The sequence below is a fragment of the Lepidothrix coronata genome, unplaced genomic scaffold (genome assembly GCF_001604755.1).
Source record: "Lepidothrix coronata isolate B3197 unplaced genomic scaffold, Lepidothrix_coronata-1.0 Scaffold45, whole genome shotgun sequence".
Taxonomy (NCBI): domain Eukaryota; kingdom Metazoa; phylum Chordata; class Aves; order Passeriformes; family Pipridae; genus Lepidothrix; species Lepidothrix coronata.
In genome coordinates, this window is record NW_016690225.1 from 5,272,205 (window position 1) to 5,297,289 (window position 25,085).

Genomic DNA, 25,085 nt, shown 5'->3' on the forward strand with positions numbered 1-25,085 from the left:
GCAAATCAGTAGCAAATAGAAGTGTAGATAATAAATATGCTTCTGCTTTAAAAATAAGTATTGTACAGTGTTACTCAAACTGATGTTCATTCACCAGCAAAGGTAGGAAGCCATTCAGTCTTTCTAGAGAAGAGAGTTTGAAATATGTACATTATTGACTCTGGTTCTGTTCCCAGGGGATTTGCATATTTCTTTAAAATATTTGTTCAGTCAGGACTGTGTGGTAATCTCACTATATTATGTGGTCTAAACCTCACCGAAAGAAAGGAAAGCAAAACAAGTCAATGAAACTGCATCAGTGACATTTTAGCAAATAAACCCTTGCTCTTAACAGAATTTATTTTGGCAGCATAAACACTTTTGTGCGTACGTGTATTATGCAGAGCCCTTCAACCGTCAGAAAATGAGACAGTGTCATGTGAAGTTGTGCAGCTGTGCTGGGTGGGGGACACAGAGGTCCTTTAAATGGGGAGGTGTGGGCACAGGCACCGAGTGCTCTGTGCGGCATCAGGGCGCCTGAGGATTCCTCTAAACCGACTGGAAAAGTTTGCTATGCGGGCGACGGAGGAGCATCTGCCTGACAAACATATAATGCTGTTAACTCAATCATCCTGAAAAAGAACTTGCAAACTAGCATAGGAGTAAACCTTATAGAAATAAGCATATAGGTTTCCTTTTCAAACACAAACTTACAGTGGCTGCATGCCAGAGTCTATATTTCTTAAAAAAACTCTATCACTGGCTTAAATGAAAGAGGCAGTTTGATTTGTGGTTAAAGTAGTTTCCATTCTACTTCCACTGTAACAAATGTATTAATTCAGCTCAGACTTCCTCCTTCTGGCAGCCCTTTTGCAGTAAAAAGAGAAATTAGAAGTTCCAGCCAAATACCATACCTTGAACTGACCCACTTCAATACATAAACACTTTTACAACATGTTTATTCAGGTGTAGCACTTTAAATTGGTTTAAGATGTTTCCAGTGACAGAGAGCCCAGCAAAGGCAAGAGAAGAACTGAGAAAGTTAGCAGTTATGGAGCAGAGTAATTGGCAACATATTCTGAACAATTTTGATAATTACTTTTTTGACTGCAAGGGAAAAATATATTTGTTGAAGCTTCTGATTTCATTTTAAATGGATTTTTAGTCCTGTGTTTCTTTAATTCATCTTTTCATGTGTTTGAGTTACTATTAAATAATTCAGTAACATTAATTTCTATATGTTCCAATCTTCTATTGCAAGTCAGATATGAAAAACTGTACAGACTATTCTCTATTCATTGCAACATGGACAAGCTAGCCTCTTACCACAAAGTTCCAGGTTTCCCCTCTTTTCTAGAGGGAATATTTTTACTATTTTTCTTTATTTTTTGTTCCAGTAACTCTCAGAATTTTAATTTTATCTGTAAAACATTCATGCCTTACTGGTGAACATTTTAAAAATACTATTAGATTTATATATTGAGGACTGTAAAGATGTGTGAAGCTTTTCTGAATTTAAATCTAGGTTCTCTGAATTTACAATGGTGGATATTGTGTGCGAAGCAAAATATTCTTCAAACCAATGTGAACTCCCTTTAAAATAACTTTTAATATTATTAAGTTTCCTCTGGGTTTCCTTTGGACTTCAGCACTGAGATGACTATTAAGATTCCACAAGTTAAGGCTTACTTGGTTATCCAGGATATAGAGATATACCATAAAAAATTAATCCTGTAACCCACAGCCTTTTTACACAGAGAAAGAGCTTCTGTGACTTTATTCCTTTATTTGCTTGATCTTCTAAGCAGTCAGCATGAGTTTTTAGAACTCATTTGTTTAATTCATGAATGGTATATACACTGGATCTGCTTCTAGTGCAGTCAACAGGAAAACTTTTATTGGCTTCTGTGGGTTCATCATTAAACTTTTTTCTCTCAAATTTATCATATACCTTAGCTTAATTGCAACTTTCAGAAGACGAAGCAATCAAAATATACACTGCCCTTGAGACACTATATTTCTTCCAAGGAGGATCTCTGAACTGTTTGGTTTGGAAATTCAAACCACATATGTTGTCTCCATTTTAGGTTGGTTCTTTGCAAAAGCAAGTTTGCGTTTACAGACCTTCTATTACCCTTTATTAAAAAAAATTAAAATGGTGTAGATGTGGAAGATTTCCTTCAGTATAAGAACACAAAGCTTTGCCCCTTCCTGAATAGGAGGTATTTCAAAGTATCCTGCCTCTGAATGCATCAAGCTTTCTGCCACACCAGCAGCTCCATCTGTGTGCCCTGGTAGTCCTTACCTTTGTAGTGTGAATTTCAGAGTACAGTAAGAAAAACCTTACTCTAACCTGAACTGCCCCTTGTAGCAAAAAGTACTCATGGGCTTCATTTTTGTAAATTATTTTAGTCTATCATTTCTTGTAGTGTTTAGAAAACTCTTGGCTTCAATGGAAATTGAAAATCCAGGTCTCTCAGGCATGCAGTTGTTCCATACTGTGGCATTAGAGCAGTATTTTCTAAAATCAGCTGAGTGACTCAGGTTAACCTGCTTAACTGCACTTGGAGCTTCCCCCAGATGAAACTCGTAAAACCAAAACAGCAAGGTGTAGGTTTCTGCTTCTCTTGAGCATCTCTGAACAAGAATTGAATATGGTCAAGCATTCTGAAAAATGGGTTTGTTTTTATCCTTCCATGTCTTTAATTCTGAGGATTTCAAAGATTTTTCTTCAGATTTTAGAAGAAAAGAAGAAAGTACAAGAAACTAGAAATCAGCTTGTGCCTACTCCACTGAACCTAGCATCTGCAATTTTCCCTACACCTAGGGATTAAAAAAAAAAGCATAACAGATGGACTTACTCAATGCTGTTACTGCCTGAAGCCTTTTTATTCTTCACATTCTGGCATGCACTTCTCAATCCTGCTATGACAATTAATTATCTCTTCTACATATTGACAGGTATATTCAGAGACTTAGACTTATTTAAAGCATTATGCTCCAAATTTACTGAACTCCTTAGTCTTTATTCATATGATTCTGAGTCTTTGTCAAGATATGTTTGTGTGACTTGGCATTTAAACTTATTTTTGGCTTTTATAATGTTTGATAGTAAAGTGCCCTTAGCAGTTTCATAAAAGCTTGCATGGAAGTGCAGGTTTGACTCTCTGAACTGAATGAATATTATTTCTCTTCTCATTCTGTCTGTTTCTCTCCTCTTCACATTCTGTTCCCTTATAATAAAGGAATCACTGCTGCAAAAATAATTGTGAAGTTCAACTTATAAAAAAGTCCTACCTCAAGAATCTTGATGATTTTGTACTTTTCTTTTTTTTTTTACCTACAAAATAGGAACAACACTTAAGGTGATAACTGCAGAGCTGTTTGCTGTGTCACTATGTCTGCTTTTATGCTGTCCCATGCAGTCATATCGTACAATTCTTTTCATGAACTGATCGAGTTCCATCTTAAAAGTTCATTTCCCCCTCAGCTGCTCCAAATGGAAATGCGAGAACTCTTCAAGCTTTCAATAACAATCTGCCCTGCAGTCCTGACCTGGAAACATCTCCTTCTTTTTCACAACATTTAGAAAGCTGACTTTTTCTGAGATCGCCAGTGTGGATGCCAATGACAGTGGTAAGATTTGTGTCTTGACTGTCTCTTCTCAGGCACTAAATATTTTATGTAAAATATTGATCAGACACTAATTTTGCAAGACCTTTCAGCCATTATGCATCTTGGCAGGATTTACGCTGGCAACACAGTACAATGAGTAATTCCAAAATCCATTATTTTGTCCTGAGTCATCAGACTGCAGCAAACCACTCATTTTGTTATGAAAAAGCAGCACTTATTTACTTTCAAAAGTGCTCAAGAAGCCACAAAAAACCGTTTTACAGATTAACCACTACTTCTATGTCACAGCAGTTATTTTGGTAATAATTTCACATATCTGTAGTTAGAAATGAAAAATTTAGTGATGATGAGAATTCATTTCAGAACGGCTTGCTGAAAAAAAATTAAAATTCCAATGCCACACCTATGGTTTCCTCCTTGTAGGGAGTGACATCTGAAATGAGGATTGGGAAAGGCCTTTTGGAGAAAGACCCAGAGTATGCAAGGTCCAAAAACATCTAATATTTGAGAAAAAAACTGCCTTGAGGCTCTGAGTCTGAAAGTTCATGAAGTAGTTTTCAAAATTAGATAGAAACTTTTGTGGCTTCTCATGCCTGAACAGTGTTCTCGAGAGCAATGGGACTTGAAACAAAAGATTTGTGGTAGAGTTTGGCTACCTAAGCATGAATGAAGGCTTATTTAAAAAAAAAAAAGAAAAAACCTACAACACATATGTGACATATGTATATATAATACATCCTCAACACTCCAACTCCAAAGTATTTGTTACTGTCTCTATTGTATCTCTACATAAACTGTTAAGCAAACTTTTCCTTTGGTGGACACATTTATCTATATCAACATAAAATATGTTTTTGAAAAAAGTTTTATGTGTTTTATTAACTCTTCTGCTCCCTGGAGGCTTTAAGGAATTCTGACAAATGGGTGGTCTTGGATGCTATGCTCTGCCTTTTCTAGGTCTCACAGCTTTAGTCAGCAGTAAAGATTCAGCCTTTGTTTGTCAAATCTTACATTTAGTTGGTTTTATTCAGTTCAGCTGAAGGAATTTTAAGTATCTTTTTTTTGTTGACTTTGGTATTCATAAAGCTCTTGAATAAAGCACTTGGAACGTATAAGGAACTCTGATATGCTGTATAATGTGGCAGTACCATATATGCTTACACAAAAAAATCACATGTAATTGTACACAAAATCACTAAGTGAGTACTTGATTTATCCTTTCAAGTTAATGTACTTAAACTGTGAGTGGCCTGTGGGAGTCCTAAGGCTTTTCTTCACCACTAAAAAATGTGTTCAGGAAGACAATAAAACAAGGAGAGATTAGATTAATTGGTCATCCACCAAAGAATAAAATGGATAAAAGCCTTTTGAATGGAATGAAACACAAATGCCATTATCTCTAAAATAACGGTGTTGAGAAGTAGATGCATCCTTCATCTGTCTAGGGAGCAGGGTGGAGGGGAAGTTGCACAGTTGTACAGCCAGGACCAGTGTGCACAAGCATGCAGTGGTGGCAGAAGACAGAGCGGGAGCCCTTTTCACTCACCTCCTTGATTCTTCTGCTTAAAGTCAGGGTGCCCTTGTAACCAAGGGCCTGCTCACTTGCTACAAGCCGACACAATGTTGACTATATTTCTGACCCAGCTGGAAATGATGGTTACACCTATCTGAGCAAATTACAGTGCTGGAGCTGAATCATCCACTCTGCTCAGGGTGAGAGTGTGCTCCTCATGCACTTACATCCTGTGCCAGCTCCACCAGAGAGTCCCCAGCATCTCAGGGCAGTGCCACAGAGACCTTTCCCACAGATGCCATGGGGTCACCCTGTTTTGGAGACTGAGAGAATCACCCCTTCGGCTTGTTTCACATGACAGTATTCCTGAGCATGTTTAATTTACTAGTGCAATTTTGGCCAAAGTCAGCTCTGAACCAGAACGTATGTAGCTGTACTTAGGCAGTGCTTGAGCCCAAACTAATAAAACCTGCTGAGGGGCAGGATGTATTAGCTTGGGTTCAGTGCTGTGCTAACATGGCTATATGGCTTCCAGATGGCTCAGAATTTAGTCAGAGCTATTGCCTGCCAAAGTCCATACATATATAAATATAAATACATATATCCTAAGTACCCTCACTATAAGGACAGTAACGAAGGTGATTTTGCTTCTGATACTTTGCCTTGTAAATACCAGATCCATCAAGAGATTTAAAGGTAACAACCCAGTATCATCTTCCAGAGTACTTGATGGCTACAATGGTCATGTAAGTTAGGTGTCGAGGTTGTCTAAGGGCAGCTGCGTGATAAGACTGGTAACATTTAGGGTGGTAACAGTGAGGCCAAGACCAATGTAAAATATGCAGCCAAGTACATGAAGAAGCCAGGGCGCTGCCACAGGTTTCTGTGGGTTGAAAGCAAACCAGCCATTCTATGCAACAGTGAGGATATGGTCCTGTTGCCTTTCTGAAGGTTTAGTAGGAGAAAGGGACCTTAGAAGAACCAGACTGAAAGGAAAAGAGGCAAAAAAAGAAGAGCATGTTTTTTAATTTCTCCCCCATCATCTCTGGAGAAGAACCTCACCTATCCTTCAAGCAGCATGGAGGGTTAGGATCCAAAACCTATTCCAAGGGACACGCATCAGAGTGTACCCAAATACATGCTGGAGGAAGAAATGGCCTTCCCCAGGTTCCACTTGTATCAAGGAAGCTATTTCTTTCAAGTTTTTCTTTGCTCTGAGGAAAAAAATCCTGCTGCTTTCCCACCTCAAACAGCAGGAATGCCCAAAGAAACCTTCCATGGACCTACATGGTAATAAAAATCACCTTAATCAGCTTTGGTTTTTCAGAGTTGCCAACATGTTCTTCCCCACCAACATGCTGGTGGATGGAAAATAACTGAGAGTTGCAGCAATCTAATAAAAGGCAAGAACTACATGAGTGTGGGGCTACCCAGGACGTTGTATTGAGAGCTCTGTATTTGGAACCTCTTTTATTCTGTGGGTCACCAACAGTCATTGTTACATGTTATCTCCTTCTCCCATTTTCTATAAACAATGCTAGACTCTCTTCAGCAATGACATAAACAGAAAAAGGACTACTCTTGTAGCTGTTTATACTCCTTCAGCAAAAGTGATGTTTAGACCATTGCTAACTTCCAATTATAAAAATGCTAAATATTAATAAAATGTGCTGATTCACTAGAACTGTTTTAAGTCTTAGGAGACATATATTATATATACAGGAGAAGTTTTGCATGGAGCTTTTTGAATTGTTTCTGCATCTGCACTGATTTTATGCTGCAATTCATCTGACACCCATGCATCCATCAGTGTGAAAAAGATCACCTATTGTTTTAAACACCGCAGAGAGTTTTGGTGTCAAGAGGAGGGAATTGGCTGAAAGGGGATGCTGCAGAATGTTGAGGAGACATTAAAAAACAGAATCAAAAAACCATGATCCTTAATTTACCACAGCCCAAGAGAAACAGTGCATTATATGTTGACAGCTTCCATATGTGTCATGCAAACCTTTATTCTTACTGTTCAAAATAAAATGTCACATTAAGAGAAAAAGTGTACATTTCATGTTAAAAAGGGATGTATGATACCAAATACTGTCTTAAAGAAAAAGGAAAATACATTCCAATGTCATGCGGCTTTTTGTACTTTTTCAGGATTTTCAAAGGGAGAAAAATATTAATTACAACAACCAGACATTCTTCCAAAGTTGTTTTTTCGCACTGTTATATTAAATAGTTACAATTTCTTTTTATTCCTTATGTAGACATTATTATTACTTACGCACCATCTTCAGGGATCCAAAGAAATATATCTACACAAGTAATTGCCTAAAAAGTCTCTGAAAGATAACTATAAGAAATTATTTTTAATGGTAATGATAACAAATAGTAGCACCCTGGAGTCTCAGCAAATATTGACACCATATTTTAAAGGCGCTTTAATGAATAAATCTAAAAATTAATATGTATTTACAGACTTGATTATCCAGGCCCCTAGTGGCACCTAAATATCTCAAACAGGGATCCTCTTACTTAACAGAATACCATTTAGTTTAATGGTCTGTTGCAATAGAAAGGTTAATGGATCAGGTCTTATAAATATCTCTCCAGTTACGGAGGCAGAACTCCTCTACCTCCTGTGAACTCAGCTGACAGCTGGAGGCATGGAGAAACATCCTTCAGACCTGCAGGGCCTGAAGTTCACTTGAGCCAAAGGAAGTTTTTTCGGTTGATTTGAACCAGTCTCTGAGCTTTCACAGAAAACTGGTTGGAGGGAAGGTGGGTGGGGTTTTCTGGGTTACAAACCAAGTCCACTACACACTGAGTCATATATAAAAATTCATGTTCCATCTGTACACAAATGTGTCATTCAACTGCTGGTATTTCTAATAGCTTCCAGAAGTAACAGCAACCCAATAAAAATAATCAAAGCCTTAAGAGCAAAATTGTAAGACTATGAAAGGATGATTTTCCTTATGCTAAGCTGAAGTGGTGCAGCAGAGGTCTTCCCTATAGTTTTGAAAACTTTAGTCCCTAGAAGGGCACTCTTCTTGCATGAATAAGCTGAAAAGGGAACAGAAAGTAAGAGAAAAGGGGAATTCCCTCCTCAGCCAAGCAGCTGTGTTGAGAAAGTCAAATAAGTGAGGTGCAAAAGGTAAGGCTGCTTATGGTTTTGGAATTTAAAACAGAAAATTATTTACCACCTTCCTGATCTTGGGAGTAGGACAGGGAAAATATTTACGCGAACTATTCTTTTGCAATTTCTTCAGTGCATTAACCTAAAAGTTTCCTTTTACCCATACAAACTTTCCTGCTGTTTACTGAACGGATATAATTTTGAGGCTAGAACCAACTGATTGGTGGTTCCAGGGTTTCTTAATGAATGTCTTTCATGTATATTTAATTTTCAACAATTTCTATATTTGAATCTCCTCAAAATAAAAAAGCCAAGGATGGAGTTTATTCTGGAGCAGAAAAGTTGGCCAGAAGGCAGTCCACCTAATTTGGATGCCTGATGGAAGTGTCATCTCCTCAAAATTTTAAGGGCTTTAAGATGGCCTCACAAAACTAGGCTGCCTAAGAGATCCACTCCCCATACAGCCCAAGCTCAGGTGTGGTGCCTACAAATGCTGATTGAAGGCATCAACAACATGGTCTACAATGCATTGCTGCCTCCTTTTTCCACTTACTGTACTCCTACAGTATAGGTAATATTAGATGAAATGGTTGTCTGCTCTGGTGCAAGCCTGCCAACTCTGTTTTTAAGCATCATGCCTAAAGGACAGTTTTTGCATAACTCTCCAGCAGCCAGGGCACTTGCTGAAAAAGTACGAGATGCTTTGTTCACAGCCCAGCCGAGCCCGAGGGAGAATTTAGATCAAAACCAATGAGAAAATGTAGACAGAACAAAGAAAGAAGAAAAAAATATTAATCCTTACACCAGGGTTTCTTCTGCTACTCATTAACATTATGTCAGCTAAGGTTTAGATTAACTGGCATCATAGATTCTTTGACCTCTGACATAAAAAGCTCTTTGACAAGAAAGAGCTAAATCTGAGAGTTTGCTTGTAAAGTAGTATAGATTAAGTGAACCATCACAGAAAAAACAGTCTATAAGTCTCTTTTTATTAGTTTCCAAAGAAGTCTAAGTAAAGAACATTTCTTCTAAAAATATTATTTTGCATGGAGATGCATTTTCAATTTTAATGAAGAGCATAACTGTGAATAATGCAGTAGCGCAGTAAATTTGTATTAAAATCCCCACAGCTCTGATTTCAGTTTTGATAGCGGTTTTTCTAATTTTCAGTTAATTAAAATTCTCAAGATTTCAAATTTTTAACCCATTTCAAGATAAAAAAAATTAATAATATTATTTTTTTCAAATTACAGAAAACCAATTCCCACATTTCCCTATTGTTAACCTTTCTCCAATATCAGTATCAGCAGCTATGAGATACCTTCTGAACTGTCCTGAGGTTATTTTGTAACTTTCTCCATTCTTCATCTCAGAAAATTCTTTAGAAACTTTCTAAAACAAAAATTCTGCAAATCTGCCTCAGTTTCCTGAATGTAATGATTAGTGGAAGAACATTAAAATGGAACTTTATTTTATATGTAAGAGTTTTCAGCCCAAACCTCATTTAATTTCACTTGATTCAGTCAGCTTTATAATTGCCATATTCTCCAGAACTAAGAATAATAGGAAGTTTGCATACCATAACTACAGCAGGATAAGACTTTTGTTCTTTGCTTATAAGCTCTCAGTGGATTGTCACCCAGTCAAGTTAAAAAAACACAAAACACCCATCCAGAAAAGATTCCTAGCAAGATATGACAAGAGCATATAGGGTTTTATAATCTACAGTTTCAATCTTACCGTCCTCTGTCTCAGCGCAGAGTTGCAAACCCAGATTGTTCAGTGGATTAATCACCCAGTGATTGCTGGTCACAGTAATGTCAAAGACAAACCAGCCCACATCAGAAGCTTGAGCCTTTCTTGTGTCTAACAGGAACAAGTCTGCATCCCTAAGTTAAAGAAAATGGAGAGTTAAGGCATTCAAATATTATTATTTTTTGTCCTTAATTTTCTTGCTGGCAATAACTTCTTGGAGTCTAAATGAATAATCCTTTGACATATCCTCATCATGACACAGTACAACATGTGCTGTAGCTAACAAGTAATTGTTACGTATAATAAAGGTATTTTCCCCAAGAGGCCTTTCTGAAATGAGTCTCAGCATGTAAAAATTACAGCTATGGAAAATCTGAAAAATCCAGCTTCCTGATAGAAATACACAAAATATATAATTGAGGCTGTGTATAAAGAATTCATCTTTCACCATTAGAATGTCTTAAGAAGATTAACTTTTGCAAACCTTTCAGTGTAAAAGACAAAATATGTCAAAACCTTGTTCCAATTTCAACAAAAATTCAAAGGCATAGCATTGCTAAAATGATCTGTTGTTAATAACATATGACAGCAGCGGTATGCTGTGACAAAACATGAATAGACGACAGTTCAGATCATTTCCTATTAGTGTTGATGTTTAGAAAATATCTCTATATCAAAGCAGAGATTATGTATCTATTAATAAAGTAATTATTGCATTTTAACCCTCAGTTCCCTGGTATAGTCTTAAATTTGTTCCTATGAAATCTCCCCATAATTCAGAAGGGTTGCTCAGACAAGTTAGTATAATTGTGTTACTAAATTTTTACCATGGGTCATTTATTTGTTTTGTTTTCACATATCTCCTAACACAATTGGTTCCAGAACAACATCTGTATTGCAAATAATTTGCTACAATGACCACACTAAACCCAAGATATTTAACTCTCATCAGTTTTGTTGTACATGCTTCTGCAAAGCAGGAAGCATTATTAAAAACTGTTTTCACCATTTAATCTTTTAAACCTAAATCTATAGGTATAGAAACCTATTTATTTTCTTCCATAAATAGTAATCAAAACAATAAGATACAAAACCAAATGTTTTATTTTAAATTTTAACTGTACAAGTCAACTAAAGACAGTCTTGGCTTACACAGATCTGGGAATCATATTGTTGCTTTACAGACAGAATGACTATATGCTTAAATAGGAAAGACAGAAATAGTAGGCTTTGTGTCTAAAAGTAGGTTTAAAATACCTGTGGTCCTGTCACTGTATTTTTATGGTGTTTAATTGCAATGGCAACTAAGAAAGTTACTGTCTTATCTAGATTAAACACCGTAAATGCACCTAAAATGTCTGATACTGAAAAAAAGCATTATCTGTATCCCTTGAAGCTGTAGTTGCTTAACACTGAGGAAAATAAAGCCAAATAAGCTATGACAAACATATGTTTACTTACATGTATATGTAAGATATATCTGCAGAATCAGGTTAAAGAGCTCAAAAATTATAAAGGAAGATTGTTTTTAAAAAAGGAATTGAAGGGGCTTTCTTTCAAGTCACCATTTTTTTTCTTCTGTTATAGGATAATCTTTTGCTGGTCTTTTATCACTTCCATTCTAGAACTGTGCTAATGACCACACAAGGAGAAAACAATTGCATTCCCCTTCTAGAGCTAACATGAAGAAAATGTTACAATTCCAAAGAACCTGATCTACTCTGCAAGCACTGAAGAAATTAACAACGTACCACAAGCTCATAAATAGTACTCTCTGGAGTCTTAAATGCCAACTTTTTTCTCTAATGAGCAGTTTATCAGAATTTTAAAGTGGAAAAGTTTAATTCTGACTGTAATAGTCTTTGATATGTTTATTTATAAATATTTTTTGTGTTACTCAGTAGATTTAATACAAAACTGTAAAATTGCTTGGAAAATATTAAAATATCACAATGATATAATTTCACACTTTTCTCCTCCTAGAATACATAGTTGTTTTCTGATATAGATTCTTTCCATTCCAAGTTTTGCTGGGACTGATATGAAATGCTCTCAAAAGCCAGGATGTACAACGCCTCACAAGCCAAATCAGAATAGGGCACTACTACTACTACAGTCCAGAAATTCTGCTGAAGGACAAATTTCCCCTGTGGATCTCTCCTCAGGGTGATATTTACCACTTTGCAATGCAGCAGAAACTCACACCAAAGTGTCTTTGGCATTGGCCAAGATAATAGACTCAAAACAGGCAGAATGCTCTTACCCATTAACTCTGCAAATGAAACTAAAATGAGTTGTGAATACCCAGAGAAAACCAGAACTGATCCTTGAAAATACATAGAGAAAGTGTCTCTGTACCAATGCTAATTATTTAGCCTACATAACAGCAATTTCCTACAGAAATCCAAAGTATCTGACAGGGAAAAAAATAACTTCTTTTAGAATTGATACAAACATAGGGCAAAAACTTGACCCCTGAGAAGGCAGTGAGAGCTCTGGGATCAGGGTTCTCCCATTAGCTCATGTTATTACCTCAAACTTCTCATCCCATTTTATGGCATTTTTAATTTTAAAATTCTCCATTATTCTGTGAAAAGAAAAAAACCTGTCATGCTTAAAACAGCTGCAAATTTTGTCTGTAATTTAAAAAATATTTATATTTAAAAGATTGCCCACAACACATAATAAAAAATTTAGTCATTATGTCATAAATAGCCTGAAATGCAACAGTGAACACATTCAGGCAGAATACAGCTGATTTCCTTTACCTTTATGGAGGCTGTTTAAGTTTGGTATCTAGTTCCAAATTACCAGTTGTCTACAGGAGAAATGCAACCACAGTCAAGAATTTCAGCAAAGAGGCTACGGGCAGAGCGTCTGAGAAGCTCCACGTGTCCGGGGTCATTCAAGGAAGTAAAGGTGGAATAAACCATCTATATGTTCCTTGAAACCCAGAACAGTTTTTGATCAGATCAAGTCATGATTACTAATAGGCCATCCTGATAATGCTGTTTCACCTCACACCTCATTTCAGAAAGCTGCTTTTCTATCTTAATGCCACTTGAAGATTCCCTAATGTGGAAAGAACCCTTGGAGTTTACTTATATTAGTGGCTAGCTGCCATCAAATTGTGGACTATATTCACTTTCACCATGAGAAAAAGTCCAGGTAGGAGTACCTTGGCAGGTCTGTGTAGGAAAGTTAGCCTACCATGGGCTGTGCTGTACATGCTTCCTTAGGAAAAATAGAAAACTTCACTCCCAAAGACTGGAATTTCAGCAAACTCCAAGGGAATTAAACACACACACATTTGAGTAGCCATGATGCCACAGAGACAGGAAAATGCCTGAGACTACAGCATAATCCTTAGTTTGCAACTTGGAAACCCTGAACCCTGGCCACTTCTTGCCTAGAAGCATAGCAGTACTGTGTTTGGGATTGCAGAGCCCTGTCAGACACCCATGTTTCCTGTTCAAGGCAAAGAACCCTCACCCACTCTCTCCATGGGCAGATTATTTGGTGAGCTTGGACATAAACCTGGAATAAATTACATTCAAGATCATTTTAATTCTTTCTCAGCGTTTGTTGTTGTTGTCTAGGAATTAATATTGCACAAGCCATGGTGATAACAGGGATGCCTTACTAGGTGTACACTCATGATCAGTTATTGTCTCCCTACTTAAGAAACACATGAGATGGTATTCAACACGTTATGTGTTCATGCTGAGCAGGTACCTGTTTGGATACTCCTTGATGATCTGATATATGCTAATCTGAATGGTTTCATTCTCAAAGCGGCTGTTGCTTCGATCTTTGTATATTCGGAACTCGGCTGCTGTCACTGCCTCTCCATGCGGGATCTGAGTAAGGTCAAAGCGAAACTCTTTATAGTGCCTTCGCTGGTGGGAGAAGTCCTTGTCCCTTTCAACTGTGAGAAAAAGAGTTCAGTGTAAATTAAAGATGTGAAACGAATGCCCATTTCCCATGATTAATGGAGCGTTCCTTCTGCTTGGGAGTAAACAAACATGACAATATAAAACTGTGCAAATAATAAAACCACAAGCCCAGACATACTTCCAGTTAAAGGAAATTCCACCAGCCCAGTGTCTTCAGTTCAAAAGAAAAAAAAACCTTGGTGGCTTTTATATAAATTCCAGAAGTTGGAGTGGAAAGAATATAAAAAAAAAAGCTGAAAGGGGGCATGTTGTAAAGTAACTAGAAATATGGACAAACTAAAAGCTGTGAAAGGATTTAGGACTTCAATGTAGTCATAAGCACAGCAGTAGCAATGTCAGAGCTATAGATGACTTTGGAAAACACTAATTGCCACTAATAACCAGGCAGATGAGAGGAATGCTGTTCATTTCCGTTTAACATAATAAATTTTAAAGTGGTACTAAAGTGTACTGCAACAACTATATATTTAAGAAGCAGTTAAGTCATATAAATTAACACAAGTTGTACTCTGATGGCATACATGTTATCTTGCCAGTGTCAGAAGAAGGAGCCATGAGCCAGGGCTGAGTGGTTCTGACATCTCAGCAGCATAGGAAGCACAGTCCTGGCTTGACAAGTCCCCTCAAACCTGGGTGGGCAGATGCAGGTTTTCACTGCTTATGACACTGCCACAATTTAAAGTTAAAAAGTAAACCTCATTATTGCCTAATTCAGAATTCTACAGAATGTAAGAGGGAGTAAATAGAGGATTTTAATTTACTTGAGTTTATAACTGGTTTGGGTCTAATTCCGCTGTCTGCTGCCATTCTGACTGAGTTAGGAGCAACTTTTGCAATGGAATATATGTTTTGATGTGTCAACGGAAACTACAGGCCACAGTACTGGCTGATGAACACCTTACGGGATTAATACTTCAGATTTTAAGGATGTGGAATGGAAAATGACGCAGGGTTTCCACTGCCACAGTATACAACATATCATTGACCTTTGAAGAAGCTGTGCTTCATCGGAAGACAGAATTTCTCTCTTCTGGAGAAGTTCTACCTGCCTTGTGAGACAGGTGTTTCGTTTTACTGATGGTGGACAAACCTAAAACTCAGAGCTGGGATTTGGTTTAGATAACCAAATGACTGCACCCAGCTCCACTAAATGCTCCCTCCTGTAACCCCTGCTCTTTTATTTCATTTTAGTCCTCAGATCTGAGGGAGGAACAATGTCAGTTCTGAAAAAGCTCTCATTTGGATTACTAAATGCTACATGTATAAATAATGTGTAAATTATTACAATATTTATGTATATTTATACTTATATGCTCATATATAAGTGCCTCCCAAGAAGTTTTGTCTACATATACAATATGCATGTGCTTGCATATAGATACATATAATTATATAATTTATATATAAAGCTGCATATCTGTTTATTATAAAGTATATGTTGTCTTAAAAAATACAAATGCACTAAAAGAAAAAGAAAATATCATTTTGAGCTTGCCATATAAGAGTACAGTTACGGACATAATAAACTGAGAGCTATTGAAGGAAAAGTATTTAACATTATTTTCAGAGCAGTAGTTACTAGTTAAAGTCACCTGTGGTCGTATAGTTGTCCTTTACAGTGTACTTCCCTTTCACTCTTTCAAAAATGTAAACTCTCTTTGTTTTTATTAGCTTTTTTTTTCTTATGTACAAATCTGTGTTGCCTTAAAAACCACCAAAAATAAAATATATAGGATATAAGAACACTTTATCTTCAGTGAAAATTAACTTTCTCCTGGCTGACAAAAGGAAAATTGTCTGTTAACTGTGAGGTTTACTTGGCTCAAGTGCATATTTAGCTTACTTGGGTTTGCCATGGAACACTATGTTGCAAAAGTAAAACAGAAAAGAGGTGGAAGCATGTGAACTGGCTGCTCTGTACCTGAAGATGAATGGGCTGCTGCTGAAGAGAAACAGGATACAGTCTATTTAGCAGCTCCACTGACCAGTTCTAAACTGTGGGATATATACAGAGGTCTGACTTGAGGTTTGGGAGTTGTTGCTTTTTTTTTTTAAATGTCCATGTAAAGCCTTTCATTTCAGAGAGCACTTGGCAGAGATTAGCATATGCAAAAGCACTGAGCCAAGAGGCTTTTTTCTAGTGCAAAGAGTCTGCTGCAATTTTCTAAGGTTATAACTGAGCATTTCAAAATTGACGCGGAACAGATACGTCAATAATCTTCAAATGAGACTATATTAAAGACAGACTTAATGTAGCAACTCCATATGTATGTGTGACTAAGCACTACACACTATGAGTAAACACTGAAGAATTAGACACTGAATAAAAGTGCCTAATGCCGCTGCATAAATAGTACCACAATAAAAGTTTAAATGCCACTAATCCTGGTCTGATTTATTGTTATTTGGATTTGAGGTTTCCTTTTGTCTAGTTTCTACTAAGTACTTTCTAATTAGTAACATTAGTTTAGAAACAGCAGTTCTCTCCCTGTATGTTATAGTTTGGACACAAACTTCTAAAATACCTTTCAATTGCATTGGTGGGGTTCTCTCAGGACCACTCATGACTGCTGAAAGAATATTGATAGCCACTTCCTCATGGGCCTGAAATTAATTATTAAAGCTCACACAGATAATACTTATCTGTGTTTTCCTGTATACCCAAGGAAGACACAGCACTGTCATCTGAAAGGGACATAAGTTTCCTTGGGTCGAGACACCCTTTACAGGAAGGCCAGGACTTTGCCTGTAGAAATGAAGGGTTGTAGGAAACAGGCACTGAACACCAAGAAAAACCCTGGGTCCCACTCTCCGCAATAAAACCAGAGAGGAGATCCCACTCTCCACAATAAAGCCAGAAACTCTAACTGCAAATTTCTGTTAGCCAAAAAAATTTTTTCTGTTAGCAAAAAAAATTTTTTACAGATGTAGACAAATTAAAATCTTATATAGTAAGCTGTGAAATAGCAGTGATGGTGGTGGTGATGTTGCAAGAATGACTAGTGGCTAGAATGATAGCCAAGTTAAAAAAGAAAAATGTTATTTAATGATATTGAGTATTTTAATACTGAAAATAATACACAAAGCTTGATCCCCTCTGCATCTAATAAATGCTTTGTCAGGGAAGACTGTGAATGCTCAGTAGAGAACCTCTAAGATCCTTTGTCCTGCTGAAATGGCATGAAGTACAGGGAGGCACCATGTCTCAAATATTTTTTTTCATAGGCGAGAGCTTTTCAACCCTGGCAGCACAAAAAATACAGGTTAAGATTTTTAAGTATTGAGTACTTCCAGAGTGTTTTCATGTCATTCCAGCCCTGCTCAGTTCATCTGCCAAAACGCATCTCTGTGGGACCGATTACAGCCTCTAAAAACCGATTGACCAGAAAATCAGTAAGTACTTTTTTAATCATTAGAGGAATACAATTTTTCTAAGTAAAAATAACTAGAATATTAAGATTAATGCTGATTATAACAAAATTCTTCATTTGCTCTGATTGCTCAGGTTTCTTAGCATCAACTTTATAAATGGTATTTTTATACCACCTGAAACTAATATATGCAACACTATGCTTACATCAGACAAATCATAGCTCAGGGGAATATCACAAACACCTGTGTGTAAAATGGGAAAGAATGATATTTTCCACCCATGTGGCAAACTGATTAAATGTTCATACTGTATTAACACTAAGTCCAACCCTAAGAAGAAAGAAGTCAAATTTATACAAAAAAGGTATTTTGGAAAAGAGGTCTTCTTTTACACCAAGAGAAAAATATCATGCACTGATTTTCATTAACAATATATATGTAATTTAAGAAAAAAAAAGACTACTAAAAGCCACCCAAAGCACATATATGGATGGACAGTATAATAAGTAATCAATATTTTATCAATTTCACTATAAATGTCTGATTATGTTGACTGAGCTTAAAAAGCGTAAAAAGTGCTATCAATGAGTTTAGGTCATAGTGCATAAGGAACTGTTAGACGTGTTCTTTCTCCCCACTGATTTATGTTTCTCTTTTCCTGAAGATATTGGTATGTGACACATGGCGAAAGTGAAAGCCGCTTTGGCAAACCGGTAACAAAACAACGATATGCTGTAATATGCTGATTTTACAATATAAGATCCCAGAATCCCAACTGGATTCACAAATAGTGAAGTCTCACTAATCAATTTAATGTCACTGTTTAACTACCTGCCAGGGCAAAATGGAGGGTCTTACAGACTTCGTAACTATAAAGGGCCATTTACACTAATCTCACTGAATTTCACTGTTTGACTCGAAATTCTTTGTATAAGTACTAAGTAAACCAGTCAGTTTTAATCACTTCAAGGTGATAAAGGTTACAGTAAGCTGATACACTACAAACGACACTCATTTACATCTTGAATATAATTAAATGATAGTTTATCTACAGTGAACACTTGTGGTTATCTGACCAAAACAGGTCAAAGGTTCCAGGCGTTTTCTCCTGAAATTACTCAGTGCTGCCTCTAATGACTGATAATTGAAAGCAGAGACTGGAAATATCAAATGTGGTAGGTGACAGATAAGCAACAGATTAATGCAAGTACTCTGTTACAGGACACTAAAAGGTCAGAGGCCCAAGGAATTAGCTATTGTGCTACTGTGAAAAGACAGACATCAAATAGCTGTTTACCTCATTCTTGCTCTTCTCTCCAACATTCAAATTCTAGTAGCATAAATTAGACTGTTTAAAGTGACTCACTTTTCACAAAATAAGGCAGCAAATATTTTGTAGGGTATGTGGGTAGGAGGAAGGTGATTCTAGAGAAGCATACAGGGGTAAAAACCCCACCGAAATAAAACAGCTATATTAGGTGTAAATATTTAATGAAGTGCATCTGAAAGAAGTTAAGAAGTATGTTCCTCAGAATGTCATTCTCAGTTGAAGAGACCAGATAACAGACTCTAAAATATACATTTTAAAGCTTTGTAACTTTTTAGGCTTTTAGATTGTAGAAAATTAATATCAACTTTAGAAAATCAGATTAAGTTTATCTCAGCAAGTATATCTTTCATCTTTTTTACTCTGGAAGTCCTAAAAACATAAAACCTAATTAATATTGAAGTAAGTAGTAGCCTTTTCATTCTGCCTATTGGTCTTTGAATAAGTACTACAGTCTTCAAAAAAGGGTTTAAATCAAGTGAACTTTTAAAGTCCAAGTGGGAAGAAAAATACCTTCCCAAATCAGTGATTGAAAAAAAAAAAGCAGCAGACTATGATTCTACTTGTCTAAGCGCTATTGATTTACTAGGTTTTATAGAAGGGTAAGAATCCTGATCTGGACTCAGGAAATCTATTTTGAGTTAGACATTGAAATTGTTAAAAATAGTCACCTGTGCTTCAAGCATTGTTTTGGACACCAGAGACAGCTGCCCGATACAGTCAGTGGAGAGACAATACTGTTTGTTAAAGGTCAACTGTCTTGTACCAGCCAGTAAGCAAAACAGAGGAGTTTATCTACATTTCCCCTTTAGCCCTCTGCAGCTCCAGAGAATTGGACTAAGAGATAGCTCTTGTTCAGTCAAAGGACATTTCAATCCTTATCAGCTGATTTCAATGACCCATATCCTAACTGTGGGTATGCTGAGTAGCCCAGCAGTGGAACATCCTGGACCATTGCTCAGAAGAAATGCAGGGGATGATGGAAAAAATGAGAATTAAGTAAGTTTTTGTTCCCACATCTGATTTTTTTAATTCATTTGACATTAGACATTTACCAAATAATCATTCAGCTAAGCATTTTAACTACAAAACTTCAGAGTTATATGCCCCATTGCTTGTTCTCCTTTTAGTACCAAGTATTTTATATTTCTTTTTACCCATTTTCATCAGGAGAGCAAGAGAGCGTTGGTGCCCTCCTGCCTATTCTGTAGACAGTAGTAAGGGAAAGGGGGTGGTTTGCAATCAATAACCCTTCTTTTCCCTCTCCATCTGCCTCCTCAGGCTGAGGTGGGAAAATTCATTGCACAGGTTTCAGTCATGTATGTCCGTGTTTCTTGGGGAAGTTCAGAATTTACCTTGCAGAACTGAGGTCTTTTGGGAAATCATCTCTGATCAGACATATAAGGATCACAGAATCACAGAATGTGCTGATTTTGAAGGGATCCACAAGGATCATTGAGTCCAACTCCTGACCCTGTACAGGACACCCCCAAGAGTCACACCATCTGGCTGAGAGTACTGTCCAAACACCTCTTGAACTCTGTCAGGTGCTGTGACTGCTTCCCTGGGAGCCTGTTCCAGTGCCCAACCACCCTCTGGGTGAAGAACCTTTTTCAATTATCCAAACTAAACCTCCCCTGACACAACTTTAGGCCATTCCCTCGAGGTCTTTCAGGGAAGAGATCAGTGCCTGCCCTTCCCTTCTTTTCCTGACAAGGAAGTTGTAGACTGCAATGAAGTCTCCCCTCAGTCTCCTCTTCTCCAGGCTGAACAGACCAAGCAACCTCAGCTACTCCTCATACTGCTTCCCCTTGCGGAACTTCATATGGTTGGTGATTGCCCAGTCCTCTAATTTGTCAAGGTCTCTCTGCAGGGCCTCCCTGCATTCCAGGGAATCAACAGCTCTTCCCAATTTTGTATCATCTGCAAACGTGCTTGGTATCCCTTCCAGTCCAGCATCCAAGTCGTTTATGAAGATGTTGAAGGGCACAGGGCCCAAGATGGAGCCCTGTGGAACCCCATTAGTGACAGGTCACCAGTCTGATGTTACCCCATTCACTAATACTCTCTGTGCTTGATCTGTGAGCCAATTGCTCACTCACCGCATGATGTGTTTATCCAGCTGTGTGTTGGACATTTTGTTCAGAAGGATCCTGTGAGAGATAGTCTTGAAAGCTTTACTGAAATCCAAAAAGATGACATCAACTGGCTTCCCTTGGCCAGTTAGGTGGGTTACACTGTCATAAAAGGAAATCAGGTTTGATGAGTAGGACTTTCCTCTCACGAAGGCTGTGACCAACAACTGCATTGTCTTTCAGGTGTTTTTCAGTACCTCCCAAAATAATCTTCTCCATAACTTTTTCAGGCACTGAAGTGAGACTGACAAGCCTGTAGTTTCCAGGGTCCTCCTTCTTGCCCTTGTTGAAAACTGGGACAACGTTCACCATCTTCCAGTCAGCTGGGATGTCTTCAGATACCCAAGACAACTCAAAAATCATCAGGAGAGGTTTTGCAATGACATCAGCCAGCTCTTTGGGGATTCTGGGATGAATCTCATCAGGCCCCATAGATTTGTAGGGATCAAGCTGGAGCAACACATCCCACACAATTTTAGGGTTGACTGGGAGTTTATCATTCTCACAGTCATGGTCCTCCAGCTCAGGGCACTGAGACCCCCTTGGTCCATCATCTGTGTTGAAGACAAAGGCAAAGAAAGTATTGAACACCTTTGCCTTGTCTCCGTCCCTGTTTGTGAAGTGGCCATCCTCATCCTGTAACAGACCAATGATATTTCTATACTGCCTATTGCCATTAATATATTTGAAAAACTCTTTTCATTGTCCCTCATGTTTCTGGCCAGCTTCAGCTCCAGTTGAGCTTTGCCACTCAAATTTTCTTCCTACAGCAGTAAGTGGAATTTCTCTGTTCTTCCCATGTCCCTTAACCTTGCTTCCACTGGACATACATCTTCCTTTTTTGCCTTATTTCCAAGAGAAGATCTTTGGTCAGCCAAGTTGGCCTTCTGTCCCATCTGCTTGACTTGCGACATATAGGAATTGCCTGCTCCTGTGCCCCATGGAGGTGATGTTTAAAAAGTGACCAGCACTGATGGACCCCAGCATCTGCAAAAGCATTCTCCCAGGGGACCTTACAACCTTACTAATCCCCTGAGCAGCCTGAAGTCTGCTCTTCTCATGCCCAGAGTCGGCACTTTTCCTCCTGTTAACAGAGATTTTAAACTCGATCACTTTGCGGTCACTCTGGCCAAGACGGCCACCAATCTCCACTTCCCTCACAAAATCCACTCTGTCGACAAGCAGCAGATCAAGAAGGGCATCTTTCCAAGTTGGCTCCCTTAGGACCTTTTCCATATAGTTGTCTTCCAGGTTTTTTAGGAATCTTCTGGCCAGGGTTGTACCAGCTGTGTGACAGTCCCAGTTAATTTCTGGCAATTTGAAGACCCCCACAAGGACAAAGGCAGTTGATTTGGAAGTGTCTCTTAGTTCCTCAGAGAATAATTCGTCGGTGTCATCATCTTGGCTAAAAGAGAGTCATGACCTCTCTAAACTCTGCACTCATCATGATTGAGGCAGCTGCCCAGAGTGACCTCCAGTGGAAACTCTCTGTTGCCCTGGTATCAGCTGCAGGGTGTGCCCTGCTCTTGCGCTTGTATCGGAGGGCAGCAGTGGGCACCCCTGTGGGACGTGTGCCCAGGTAGAGGAACTCCTGTGCTCAGTGATAGAGCACCTGAAAAAGGTAAAGTAGATTGAGTAGTATCAGGGAGAGTGAGAGAGTGAGGCAGACTACTGGAATTGCACCCTGCCTTCCCTGGGACAGGCACAACAGACAGGATGTATGATAGGGAATATTCCCTACCCTCTATCCAACTGTCTGAACACAGCAACTGAAGGGACAGGAGGCAATGGCAAAAAGTTCCTGCCCAGCACACCATCTCCTCTGGTGACCACACCTGCAGCTGCCAGGGCACAGTAGGTGTGAGACTCTGCAAGTGGAACTGAACAACAATGAGGATGATGGTCCATCTAGCTTGGAGGTGCTGCCAAGGTTAAGTCAGTCAACACTTTGCATCAAAACTGACTCCATAAAGAAAAAAAGTAGGTCGCTGCCATAGGAGACTCCCTATGAAGTCTTCTCAAAGACTTAAATGGTTAGAGATGTGAAGACAAAGCTTCTTACTCTGGTACTGCCCTCAGATTAATATCCATTATTTATTTTTCTGGTGGCCAATGATGAAGCTGCAACAAGAAGAGCAATCAACAGAGACTTCAGAGCCTTGGGATGACTGGTTAAGGGATCAGGAGCACAAGCAGTGCTCTCTTCTGTCCTTCCAGTAGCAGAGAATGATGAGGGAAGAAACAGGAAGAGCCAACTGATAAATAGCTGGCTCCAAGCCCAGTATCACTGGCAGAATGGAGTCAATGATATTAAAGGCCTTTTCCAACATAAATGATTCTATGATTCTGTGATACCTTACATAAAAAAACGTAGGCAGGGGTTGAAAATAGGTCCCCAAAATTACATTCCACACGTACCTTATCTTAGACAAAAAGGTCATTGTCAGAAACTTAATCCACATTCTGATCCCCGTCCAATTGAAGCAAAACCATTTCCGTAATCAGTGGGGATTTTGCTTAATTAGAAAGGGCGAGTCTGCAGAAATTTTTCTTTTTTTCTCTTACAACAGTTCTGTTTCTTAAGAACTGCTTTATTGCAGTACTGTATATTTGAGTTTCTTTTTATTTATTATTATCATATTGGTTGTATTTAAAGTAATTATAGATTTACAGATGTGGTTTTGAAAGAATGATATAAATTACTTTAACATAAAATACACTTTCTTATTAAAACACAAAGCAGAAAGTTTGAACATTCATATTCTGAAGCCAGTTACACTGCTGTAAAGGTAGTTATTTCACTAAATTCTTTATTTTCAGATCAGCTACTGACATCAGTGAGTAACATTTGACTATTTTGATTAACTAAATTAGGGACAGTTTGAAAATCATTTGATGAAATACTATGCAGCTAGTGACAGTTTTAATAAATGAAATATTGTTTATTGAATCGAGACGTTTGATGGTAGAACATGCCTTCCATAATTGAACAGAATTACTGACCTGTATGAATTGCAAAGTAATTCAAATCAAGACAAATTCAATGAAAAAACCCTTCCACAACTGCAACAGAATCTAAAGCAAGAATAAAAAGAAAAAGCATAATAAAAAAATCAAGCCAACAAAAAAAAAAGTTGCCTGTCCTTTTTCCAAGCACATAGTACACTTATTTTCTTTCTTTAACCTTCAAAGAAATGCATTTCAATATCCCATACTTTATTAAAAAATAAGTTAGAATATTCATGTATCTTAACCAAGCATTTAGTATTACATCTTTTGAGAGCACAGATCTAGTATTAAAATATTAATTTCTTCATTTTGTTGTTGTAGTAATAAAGACCTGATAGATTCTTACCAATTAAAAAAAAACACTTTTGAAAAACTCAAAATAGTGTAAAACACTATCATATTACTAAAGTGGACTTTGAAATTCTGTGATTTTTACCTTCTAATCCTCTTAAAATGTACATGCAATGTATTCAACTTTAGTAAGTGGTAGGCAGCAACTTGGTAAAAAATGAAAATTACAAACCAATAATAGAATAAAAGTGAATATTTAAAAGGATGTTTCCTTTTTTCCATCAATTATTTTAAGAATTAGAACTCAGTTAATAATTAAAAGCTTTCAGCATTCCCTCTGAGAAGGAAAGAGTTCCCAGCAACCACATAACAATTCCTGCCAACAACTTTTATAAGCAGAGACCTAAAGAAATGCCTCAATCAAAGAGGCATAACTGTGCTTGGCTTTCTCACACATAATCTCCCAGGTGATCTGTACACTGTGAGATTATCCATGATACCTTCTCATTACTTTACATTAAAAAATTAAATAAAATAGATGTTTTAATGAAATTGCTGGTCTTCATTCAATAGCCAATGTTTTGCTGAAAATGTCATAGCTAAACATGTGTTATTCATTCAATTTACTCTTCTTCCAAGTCAAATGCACTTGCTCAACAAGTCAAAACAAGTGCTGCACTGCAGCTGCTCCAGTAATAATTAAATGCTGGAAGGCTTTCAGTTGTTGATTCAAAATAAGTGGAAAAGCAACACGCAGCTTTTCTTATGCTGGTTTGAACACGGCCAGTGTAACTAGAACAAAGAGATAGAGTTTTGGAAGTGAATATATAAATATAAGATATAAAAGATAGTTGGCTAAACAATTCCTCGCAATCTAATTTTTCTGATGATTTCAACAGTATAATGCACTGCATCCTTCAACCTCCCAAATGCAAAACTTTCATTCCAGTTGTTTAGCTGTAGCATGAAGCACAGA

The 25,085-nt window shown here is 37.6% G+C and overlaps 1 protein-coding gene across 3 annotated transcripts in view; it reads right to left on the reverse strand.

Moving 5' to 3' along the window:
* The window catches only part of BMP5 (bone morphogenetic protein 5), a 56,106-nt gene that overhangs the window by 16,491 nt on the left and 14,530 nt on the right, over positions 1 to 25,085 (reverse strand). For all 3 annotated transcript variants that reach the window (XM_017814489.1, XM_017814488.1, XM_017814487.1), the window contains 2 exons: positions 13,755 to 13,947; positions 10,005 to 10,153 (listed from right to left, as the gene is read on the reverse strand). In XM_017814489.1, coding sequence (XP_017669978.1) covers positions 10,005 to 10,153; positions 13,755 to 13,947 — 342 coding nt within the window. The remainder of the gene's footprint in view (positions 1 to 10,004; positions 10,154 to 13,754; positions 13,948 to 25,085) is intronic.